General features: G+C 40.1%; 1 protein-coding gene across 1 annotated transcript in view; it reads right to left on the bottom strand.

The window, feature by feature from the left end:
* Nucleotides 1-387: 387 nt before the first annotated feature.
* AK4 (adenylate kinase 4) overlaps nucleotides 388-12531 on the bottom strand; it is a 77350-nt gene continuing 65206 nt past the window's right edge. The window contains exons 5-6 of the mRNA XM_073643824.1: nucleotides 4554-4672; nucleotides 388-2437 (exon numbers count right to left, since the gene is read on the bottom strand). Coding sequence (XP_073499925.1) covers nucleotides 2299-2437; nucleotides 4554-4672 — 258 coding nt within the window. The 3' untranslated portion in view covers nucleotides 388-2298. The remainder of the gene's footprint in view (nucleotides 2438-4553; nucleotides 4673-12531) is intronic.

The raw sequence follows: 12531 nt of genomic DNA, 5'->3' as shown, positions 1-12531 counted from the left end.
CTTACATGAGTGGTCAGGAGCAATGGTGGAAGGGAACGGATAAGTGATAGAGGAACATTTCTTTGACAGAAAAGCAGTTCAAGCCATGACTATTTTATGGATGCAAGTTGTCCATGGATATAACATGAGGAGGACGGCTAATATCGATGTAATGGCCCTGTCTTTCCTCCTGTACATGAATGGATCACTGCTTTTCATTCAGTGTCCCAGGATCACATAGATGGAATATACACCCATCGGCATGCACGTGTATATTCATTCCCATATGTGATCCACATATACACGTGTGTCTTCTGTGAGTGTATATGCGCTGTATGAATACATGTGTGTCCACTATATACACATGTATGTAACCTACAACCGGATGGAGAATATGAATCACATAAATACAGTTTCAGAATTTGTATTTTAATCACATTTGATGATATGATGATAATGAGAAAAAAAAAAACATCTTGTGCCATAAATCTTCATATACCAGGTCTGCAGCGCTCTCGATAACAGAGAGGACAAGACCTGGAAATCATCTGATCAGAACCTCATTGTAGAAACCAGGGCAGATTTATCATCGTGACGCAGACTGCTATAAGCAAAATCCCAGGGTTCAGAATTACTCCAGGATTGGTGACATCATGGGTGCCAAAAATCGCTGGTGAAGGCAAACCACTGACTGATGGCACAGCTGCGCCCCCCACCTCTGTTGTGTGTGGATCTTCTGCCACAGCGAAATATTGCAGCTGGGTCATAACATTAATACTATGCATTTACTTAGCACATAGTTTCAGCTTTTAGGGTCCCTTGTAATGGACTACAGAAATGCGTGGCCCTACGGTTTCTAAACCCCACCTCATGTAATTACAGGCTCTATATTTTGTGGGACAAAGAAGAGGTTTGGCAGCAGCCTAGGCACGTACCAGGGCAGAGAAACAAATCCTTAAAAAAGTTTTGTCAGATACCAAATACTTTTCCATCAGCAGGTGAGCGGTGCAGATGACCTGCATCAATGCAATGGATACCTGCCAAGACACAGGCATGATCAGCACGTATCGTGCACCTTATGGTCCCTTAAGACAGATGCACAATGGCTGCCAATCAAGCCCTCATCCCAGCAGGTATCTATCAATGCAACGTCATTGGCGCCTCTCGACGCTGAAGTGAACGGTGCAAGACAACCTCTTCAAAAGAAACCCATTAGCACGTTTTCTCCTATGTAAGTAGAGGTGTGCTAGATTTATAGGATCTCTACCAAAAAAAATATCATTTTTATTGGGTGACAAGTGCCTATTCAGCCATACCACTACTTCCATATGTAAAAACTTGCTGACTGTTTCCCTTTAGCATATGGCAAAGGGGGTGCATTTATCCTTGATCCTAAAGGGCCTGCAATACACCGCCTTCTTGTCTTTCAGCCCTTTAAATGGTGTGGTCTCATGACCGTTGTGCACCATTTTTATCAAGGATTTATTAACAGAAGTCGTTAGCACTGAGCCAGGCGGCTGCACCACTGCCACACTGGGCATAGCAAAACTAAAAGAATTAGGGTAGAGTATTACAGACAAAAATGCTCAAACAGCAATTTTTTCAGTAGAGTCATGATTATCCCTGTGTTCTCGCTCTCAACAGTCTCGTTTTTACACGTTTGTCCTGTAAAATGGATCTGAAGGAGGGTGAATGATGCAAATATCCCCCAAGATTTCTATGAGCAAATGTCCTGAAAATGATAAGATTTATTCCCTGCGTCAGTACTGATAAATCTGCCCCACTGCTTTATGCAATCTCTGACCGTCTTTGGTCTGTATAGGAACGGTCCCCATGTGTCTTGGAGACAAATCAGCCTTCTTTCCCATGGCAGTCAATCAGAATCCATGTTTCATTACAGGTTATAAAACAATAACTGATTGGTTCCCATGGATCACAAAGCCACTTCTCTCAGTTATGATACACGGGGCCCATTGTTATGTATTACATCTTTTACAAAAAAAATTACTTTGACATATATATATATATATAATTTTTTCACAAAAATACAGGATATCATAAAGGTCACAAGGCCATTAATAACCGATACGCTATATAGATATATTCAAAAAATATCCAGATAATTGCAGCAGACAGTTCATTGGTTGACGCTCTGAGAAACACTGAACAAATTTAGAAAACGTTTTTTCTAAACAAAAATTACTTAAAGATCCTGAAAGAAGAAAAAAACATAACAAAACATCATAAACAATTCATGGATCGTGAGTACATAGCACCACATGGATACCGCACACAGACATCAATAAATAACTCGCGGGTCTACGGGTTCTCACGGCGCAAGGCTTGGCTGGTGTCCTCGGGGTGAACCGGTGTGGTTCTGGTACTCATGAGCGTGTAGATATACGGCCAGATTTTATTTGTCTCCGTTCCTGAAAATGTGTGAAGAACTCCTTTACTCCTGAAACAAAAAAACAAGAATTAAATCAGAAGACAAATACAGCAAGGGTATCCTTCATACCAATAAACACAATAGAGCACTTACCGTATTTTGATCCTGAGTTACATCCTGTATTATACCCCAGAGCTGCACTCACTATTTTGCTGGTGCAGTCACTGTGTACATACATTACATTACTGATCCTGAGTTACATCCTGAATTACTGTATACTCCAGAGCTGAAGTAATGTTTGTACATAGTGACTGCACCAGCAGAATAGTGAGTGCAGCTCTGGAGTATAATACAGGATGTAACTCAGGATCAGTAATGTAATGTATGTACACAGTGACTGCACAACAGAATAGTGAGTGCAGCTCTGTAGTATAATACAGGATGTAACTCAGGATCAGTAATGTAATGTATATACACAGTGACTGCACCAGCAGAATAGTGAGTGCAGCTCTGGAGTATAATACAGGATGTAACTCAGGATCAGTAATGTAATGTATGTACACAGTGACCGCACCAGCAGAATAGTGAGTGCAGCTCTGGAGTATAATACAGGATGTAACTCAGGATCAGTAATGTAATGTATGTACACAGTGACTGCACCAGCAGAATAGTGAGTGCAGCTCTGGAGAATAATACAGGATGTAACTCAGGATCAGTACAGGATCAGTAATGTAATGTATGTACACAGTGACTGCACCAGCAGAATAGTGAGTGCAGCTCTGGAGTATAATACAGGATGTAACTCAGGATCAGTAATGTAATGTATGTACACAGTGACTGCACCAGCAGAATAGTGAGTGCAGCTCTGGAGAATAATACAGGATGTAACTCAGGATCAGTACAGGATCAGTAATGTAATGTATTTAGAAAGAGGTAACTTGGCATCCACAGTCGCTGTGTTATCTTACTTTCCTAAACCGGACTCCAGTAGTTGATTGTATGCAGCTTTTTGGCTGTGGCTCAGTTGTCCATATCTTTATGTAAGATAAAACCATCCTACACTTGACCATCAAACTCACCAAGTGAAGGCAACTGCAAGACGCATCAGCCAAGTGTTAAGCTGAGAACGTGCCCGGCTCAACACTCAAGCTATTTTTGTCCTTGTTACGGAGACTATGCAGAGACTTCTTATCATGAGACCCTCGGCTGGCAGGGTCAGCCCGTTCCAGCACAGTAAAGCAGTTCTTCAGGGTAACATGATATAGATTAACGCAACGGAAAATCAGCGCAAAATCAACTTGTTTGGTTTGCAGAACTCTAAGCAAAATGCTATATTAGAACATGATGAGGAAATAACAAGGCGGGGGGGGTCACTGATGATCCATTTTTTGCAAAATGGAAAGTACTATTTATGCACCAGGCTGGGAATGTGTTGCACATGTGCAAAACTTCACTGCAGAAGAGGGAGACTTCATAGAGCGGTACAACTATTAAGTGAGGTCAAGGGCAGAGCTGGAGCGCGTGCTGGATACGGGACCACCCTTGGAGCTGGAGCACGTGCTGAATACGGGACCACCCTCAGAGCTGGATCACGTGCTGGATATGGGACCACCCTCGGAGGTGGAGTACGTGCTGGATACGAGACCACCCTCGGAGGTGGAGCACACGCTGGATACGGGACCACCCTCGGAGGTGGAGCGCGTGCTGGATACGGGACCACCCTCGGAGGGTGACACAGATACCCACTGATTTCATTGGGCACCATGCAATGCTTCATTTCTCCAGGGGTGGCACCACAGACTTTAATGAGTCACTATTCTATCTGTGAAATTTTCGGATACAATACGTACGTGAAAACCGGATGTCTGAATGAGGCTTAAGCGACTCTCTTTGTAAGCTGTTTTCTACTTTGGCTAATAGGGAGGTGTTGTGAATGCAGCACATCTTCTATTACAGTCCACATGCCCCAATGACGCATATTCATAGGGTTGGTCTTCATATTGAAAAATAGATTTAAAAAAATGAGAGGTGGCATTGTTTCCGTGGTTCACACAGTGGAAGCTTTTCACGCAGCATTTAGGAATGAATCACGAACTTCTGACTGAGCTCTTATGTAATCTGCTGAATCACTCGCTGGATTCTGCTGTTTCACTCACGCAGTAATAATAAGGTTAAGTAAACTCACTTGTATCGCTCTATCACTGGTTTGGCGACGTCTTTGTATTGGCGTAATCTGGCGACCACTGCGTCGGGCTTATCATCCTCCTGCTGGACAAGGGGCTCCCCAGTAACATCATCAATGCCCTGAAATCAGACAGTAAAAAAGGAAATACATAAGGGATGACACCCAAAGCATCAATTACCACCTCTCCACAGGATAAAGGATATCTTGCAGATCGCTGAGTTCCAACTACTGGACCCTCAGCGATCCAGATAGCCTGGAGCCCCATCCTCAGTGACCCCCAGCAATCATCAAGTTATGCTCTTTCCAATGGATAGGGTATAACTTGAATTTTGATGAATTACTCTTGAATCTGCAGCTCACAAAATAACATATATAGTTTAATTTCAGCATTGTCCTAGTAACTTCAGCCGGTCATGACTGCTGAGAGTCGTAGTTATACAACAGCTTGGAAGCAACAGCAGGCAAAGCAATATTTTACAATGTCCTCCACAGACTTCTTTGACCATATTATCCATGTTACTAGATGTTCCTTGACCAGTATAAAAAAAATGCCATTACACTGCAGGAAAGCTAAACACAAAAAATACATGTTTGCCATAAAGAGCAATATTTTATAATATAGAAAATTCTACATAAAGTGCCATAACCAGATACTTCTTCATAAAGCTGCCACCTCCTGGAAATGTGTGAGATGGCAATAACAAGAAACGTGAAATGGATAAAAATCATGTGACATATGGCGTCTTGGGAGAAAATAACAGGGCTGTTAAGATTTTAACCAAATTTGTCCTCAAACAGTTATACTTTCTATATGTACAAGAAAATAACTATGATAATACTGCCCCTATGTACAAGAATATAACTACTATAATACTGCTCCTATGTACAAGAATATAATTACTATAATACTGCTCCTATGTACAAGAATATAACTACTATAATACGGCCCCTATGTACAAGACTATAACTACTATAATAGTGCCCCTATGTACAAGAATATAACTACTATAATACTGCCCCTATGTACAAGAATATAACTACTATAATACTGTCCCCTATGTACAAGACTATAACTACTTTAATAGTGCCCCTATGTATAAGACTATAACTACTATAATACTGCCCCCTGTGTACAAGAATATAACTACTATAATACTGCTCCTATGTACAAGAATATAACTACTATAATACTGCCCCTATGTACAAGAATAGAACTACTATAATACTGTCCCCTATGTACAAGAATATAACTACTATAATAGTGCTCTTATGTACACGTATATAACTACTATAATACTGCCCCCTATGTACAAGAATATAACTACTATAATACTGCCCCCTATGTACAAGAATATAACTACTATAATACTGCTCCTATGTACAAGAATATAACTACTATAATACTGCTCCTATGTACAAGAATATAACTACTATAATACTGCTCCTATGTACAAAAATATAACTACTATAATACTGCTCCTATGTACAAGACTATAACTACTATAATAGTGCCCCTATGTACAAGACTATAACTACTATAATACTGCCCCTATGTACAAGAATATAACTACTATAATACGGCCCCCTATGTACAAGAATATAACTACTATAATACTGTCCCCTATGTACAAGAATATAACTACTATAATACTGCCCCTATGTACAAGAATATAACTACTATAATACTGCTATGTACAAGAATATAACTACTATAATACTGTCCCCTATGTACAAGAATATAACTACTATAATACTGTCCCCTATGTACAAGAATATAACTACTATAATACTGTCCCCTATGTACAAGAATATAACTACTATAATACTGCCCCTATGTACAAGAATATAACTACTATAATACTGCTCCTATGTACAAGAATATAACTACTATAATACTGTCCCCTATGTACAAGACTATAACTACTATAATACTGCCCCTATGTACAGGAATATAACTACTATAATACTGCCCCTATGTACAAGAATATAACTACTATAATACTGCCCCCTATGTACAAGATTATAACTACTATAATACTGCTCCTATGTACAAAAATATAACTACTATAATACTGCCCCTATGTACAGGAATATAACTACTATAATACTGCTCCTATGTACAAGATTATATCTACTATAATACTGCCCCCTATCTACAAGATTATAACTACTATAATAGTGCCCCTATGTACAAGACTATAACTACTATAATACTGCCCCTATGTACAAGAATATAACTACTATAATACTGCCCCTATGTACAAGAATAGAACTACTATAATACTGTCCCCTATGTACAATAATATAACTACTATAATAGTGCTCTTATGTACACGTATATAACTACTATAATACTGCCCCCTATGTACAAGAATATAACTACTATAATACTGCCCCCTATGTACAAGAATATAACTACTATAATACTGCTCCTATGTGCAAGAATATAACTACTATAATACTGTCCCCTATGTACAAGAATATAACTACTATAATACTGCCCCTATGTACAAGAATATAACTACTATAATACTGCTCCTATGTACAAGAATATAACTACTATAATACTGTCCCCTATGTACAAGAATATAACTACTATAATATTGTCCCCTATGTACAAGAATATAACTACTATAATACTGTCCCCTATGTACAAGAATATAACTACTATAATACTGCCCCTATGTACAAGAATATAACTACTATAATACTGCTCCTATGTACAAGAATATAACTACTATAATACTGCTCCTATGTACAAGAATATAACTACTATAATACTGCTCCTATGTACAAGAATATAACTACTATAATACTGTCCCCTATGTACAAGAATATAACTACTATAATACTGCCCCTATGTACAAGAATATAACTACTATAATAGTGCCCCTATGTACAAGACTATAACTACTATAATACTGCCCCTATGTACAAGAATATAACTACTATAATACGGCCCCCTATGTACAAGAATATAACTACTATAATACTGTCCCCTATGTACAAGAATATAACTACTATAATACTGCCCCTATGTACAAGAATATAACTACTATAATACTGCTCCTATGTACAAGAATATAACTACTATAATACTGTCCCCTATGTACAAGAATATAACTACTATAATACTGTCCCCTATGTACAAGAATAGAACTACTATAATACTGTCCCCTATGTACAAGAATATAACTACTATAATACTGCCCCTATGTACAAGAATATAACTACTATAATACTGCTCCTATGTACAAGAATATAACTACTATAATACTGCTCCTATGTACAAGAATATAACTACTATAATACTGCTCCTATGTACAAGACTATAACTACTATAATAGTGCCCCTATGTACAAGACTATAACTACTATAATACGGCCCCTATGTACAAGACTATAACTACTATAATACGGCCCCTATGTACAAGACTATAACTACTATAATAGTGCCCCTATGTACAAGACTATAACTACTATAATACTGCCCCCTATGTACAAGATTATAACTACTATAATACTGCTCCTATGTACAAAAATATAACTACTATAATACTGCCCCTATGTACAGGAATATAACTACTATAATACTGCTCCTATGTACAAGATTATACCTACTATAATACTGCTCCCTATGTACAAGAATATAACTGCTATAATACTGCCCCCTAGCTACAAGATTATAACTACTATAATAGTGCTCTTATGTACACGTATATAACTACTACAATAGTGCTCTTATGTACACGTATATAACTACTATAATAGTGCTCTTATGTACACGTATATAACTACTATAATAGTGCTCTTATGTACACGTATATAACTACTATAATACTGCCCCCTATGTACAAGAATATAACTACTATAATACTGCTCCTATGTACAAGAATATAACTACTATAATACTGTCCCCTATGTACAAGAATATAACTACTATAATACTGCCCCTATGTACAAGAATATACAGTGGGTACGGAAAGTATTTAGGCACCTTTAAATTTTTCACTATTTGTTTCATTGCAGCCATTTGGTAAATTCTAAAAAGTTCATTTTTTTTCTCATTAAAGTACACTCTGCACCCCATCTTGACTGAAAAAAAAATGAAATGTAGAAATTTTTGCCTATTTATTAAAAAAGAAAAACTGAAATATCACATGGTCATAAGTATTCAGACCCTTTGCTCAGACACTCATATTTAAGTCACATGCTGTCCATTTCCTTGTGATCCTCCTTGAGATGGTTCTACTCCTTCATTGGAGTCCAGCTGTGTTTAATTAAACTGATAGGACTTGATTTGGAAAGGCACATACCTGTCTAAATAAGACCTCACAGCTCACAGTGCATGTCAGACCAAATGAGAATCATGAGCTCAAAGGAACTGCCCAAGGAGCTCAGAGATAGAATTGTGGCAAGGCACAGATCTGGCCAAGGTTACAAAGAATTTCTGCATTACTCAAGGTTCCTTAGAGCACAGTGGCCTCCATAATCCTTAAATGAAAGAAGTTTGGGACCACCAGAAGTCTTCCTAGACCTGGCCATCCAGCCAAACTGAGCAATCGTGGGAGAAGAGCCTTGGTGAGTGAGGTAAAGAAGAACCCCAAGATCACTGCGGCTGAGCTCCAGAGATGCAGTAGGGAGATGGAAGAAAGTTCCACAAAGTCAACTATCACTGCAGCCCTCCATCAGTCGGGCCTTTATGGCAGAGTGGCCTTGACGGAAGCCTCTCCTCAGTGCAAGACATATGAAAGCCTGCATAGAGTTTGCTCAACAACACATGAAGGACTCCCAGACTGTGAGGAATAAGATTGTCTGGTCTGATGAGACGAAGTTAGAACTTTTTGGTGATAATTCTAAGCGGCATGTGTGGAGAAAACCAGGCACTGCTCATCACCTGCCCAATACAATCCCAACAGTGAAACATGATGGTGGCAGCATCAAGCTATGGGGGTGTTTTTCAGCTGCAGGGACAGGACGACTGGTTGCAATTGAAGGAAACATGAATGCAGCCAAGTACAGAGATGTCCTGGATGAAAACCTCTTCCAGAGCACTCTGGACCTCAGACTTGGCCAAAGGTTCTCCTTCCAACAAGACAATGACCCTAAGCACACAGCTAAACTAACAAAGAAGTAGCTTCAGAACAACTCTGACCATTCTTGACTGGCCCAGCCAGAGCCCTGACCTAAACCCAATTGAGCATCTCTGGAGAGACCTGAAAATGGCTGTCCACCAACGTTCACCATCCAACCTGACAGAACTGGAGAGGATCTGCAAGGAAGAATGGCAGAGGATCCCCAAATCCAGGTGTGAAAAACTTGTTGCATCATTCCCAAGAAGACTCATGGCTGTACTAGCTCAAAAGAGGGCTTCTACTCAATACTGAGCAAAGGGTCTGAATACTTATGACCATGTGATATGTCAGTTTTTCTTTTTTAATAAATTAGCAAAAATTTCTACATTTCTGTTTTTTTTCAGTCAAGATGGGGTGCAGAGTGTACTTTAATGAGAAAAAAATAAACTTTTTAGAATTTACCAAATGGCTGCAATGAAACATATAGTGAAAAATTTAAAGGGGTCTGAATACTTTCCATACCCACTGTAACTACTATAATACTGCCCCTATGTACAAGAATATAACTACTATAATACTGCTCCTATGTACAAGAATATAACTACTATAATACTGCTCCTATGTACAAGAATATAACTACTATAATACTGCTCCTATGTACAAAAATATAACTTATATAGTACTGCTCCTATTTGCAAGAATATAGCAGTTTTATTTTTGTACATAGGAGCAGTATTCTAGTCGCTCGCTATATTCTTGTACACAGTAGCTGTATTATATTCAGAGTGAAGGCTAAGCAGCGACAAGTGCTCAGCACCTCTGCTAACTCCTCCATGATTGTGGAAAGCCATTCCAAGAGAGGACCTTAAGAAGCTGCAGGAGAAAATGTCAAGGGGGTGTAAAGCTGTTATCAGTGTAAGTGTGAGGGGGGTGGGCAGGGTAATGTGAGGAATCTAAGGTGTAACACATATTCTGGTTTATTTCACATACATTCCTTTAGTCCTTGGTATATATCTTTCTTCGTGATTTCGCTGACTTCAGTCTAAATCTATATTGTGCACATTCCAATAAGGCTGAGTTCCCCGTGGAAACGCATTAAAACCGCTTGATAATAGGTCTGCCGTGTAGAGCAATGATAATCCGCACGTGCTGTGCACATGATGTGGAAATTTCCGCTGCGGATTATCATTGCGGCACAAACCGCAGCACAACCAATTTAGGCGCGATTTTCGCGGCGAAATGGCGTCCATTGACTTGCATTTAATCACAGCAAACCCGCATGTATAATATCTATACATGCGGATTTGCTACTTTTCAATGTAAATCAATAGGCGCAAAATCGTGCCGGAATCGCGCCGCGGCTGGTACCCGGGTCGGGAGAGGAGACTGCTACTCTTCTCATCAGACCGCTGCTCTGGCTGATAACAGCGAGAGCAGCGTGGATGGGAGAAGCAGCAGCTTGCTCCTCCCTGCGCAAGTAAAAAAAAAAAAAAGAATAAAAAAGTGAAAATAAAAGAAAAAATCCTTATACTCACCTGTCCGGCGGCCTCCGGTGTTCTCCTCTGCAATGTTGTCCCATCGGCAGCTCGCTGTACACTGCTGAGCGCGGGCTCGCACCCCGCAGTGTACTTACAGAACCTGCGGTGACGTCACTGATCACCGGCCACCACTACAGGGCAGTGTGGAAGAGCGAGGCTAAGTGCCAGATTTGGCGCATCTTATGGATGCGCCATTTCTGAGACTGCTGAGAGAGATATTAATAGCTGCGGAGGGGGCTAGTATCCATGGCCCCTTCCATGGCTATTAATATCAGCCCGCAGCTGTCTAGTTTAGCCTTTGCTGGCTAGATTTTATAGGGGGACCCCACATTGATATTTTTCTGGGGTCCCCCTGTAATCTAGCCAGTAAAGGCTAAACAAACAGCTGTGGGCTGATATTAATAGCCATGGAACATTGTTGGCTAATGGCCCTTCCACGGCTACTAATATCAGCCCCCAGCGGTCGGCTTTCCCTCTGCTGGTTATAAAAATGACGCGGGAGCCCAAGACATTTTTATTTTAATTTTAGGCTCTGTGCCCACGATCCAGAAGTAGCAGCACTTTGGACGCAATTTTTTTCTGCGTCCAAAACGTTGCATTCTATTGAACGCAGGTAAATACACACGTGTTCACTGAAACATGCGTATTTACCGCATTCAATACTTTCTAGTGGTTAAATTTCTGTTGTGGAGACTAGCAACTCCGCAAGAGAAATTGACATGCTGCGGTCCTGAAAAACGTGCTGTATGTCAGTGTCCACGGGTGATTTGCAGCCTCTGATGCACGCATAGTGGACATGGGATTTCTAGAGATCCCATCCACTATGCTGTAACATCTGGACCCTGGGGTTTGACGCTGTATATACAGCGTCAAACCTGCAGCGGCTCCTGACCGTGGCCACGTACCCAAACTCACCCGCAGTGTATCAATTTCTGTAGCGGACACGCCAGTCTCCGAAGCAGATTTTGACCGATTGAAGTGTCATATGCGGTGGATTCACATGTACCGACAACAAAAGTGCGGCATTAGAACACCGCATTTTGGACGCAACATAATATGTTGTGTCCAAAGCGCTGATGAGTGTTGATTGGGGGATGTAGTGGCTAACGAGCCAGCTGTGAGATGTTATTTAATGGCCAGGGAAATGTTTACCTAGTGGCGCCTTCTCAGGCTAAAAAAAACAGCTCACAGCAGTCACATAAATTACATGAATAGAAATGCTAATGAAGATTGGGTGAATGGGACTAGCTGACATCCAGCTCTTTTGTTTGGTGATGTCAAGATGTCAATCAGACCTTTTCATAACCAAACAAAGTAAAGAAACACACAGACACAGTGCAAACAGTTTATTTGAAATACAACACAC

Source organism: Phyllobates terribilis, unplaced genomic scaffold (assembly GCF_046119375.1).
Source record: "Phyllobates terribilis strain yellow unplaced genomic scaffold, ASM4611937v1 Scaffold_8__6_contigs__length_399053987, whole genome shotgun sequence".
Lineage (NCBI taxonomy): Eukaryota > Metazoa > Chordata > Amphibia > Anura > Dendrobatidae > Phyllobates > Phyllobates terribilis.
The sequence above is the reverse complement of the archived record's forward strand: the minus strand, read 5'-3'. Positions and strand labels throughout refer to the sequence as shown.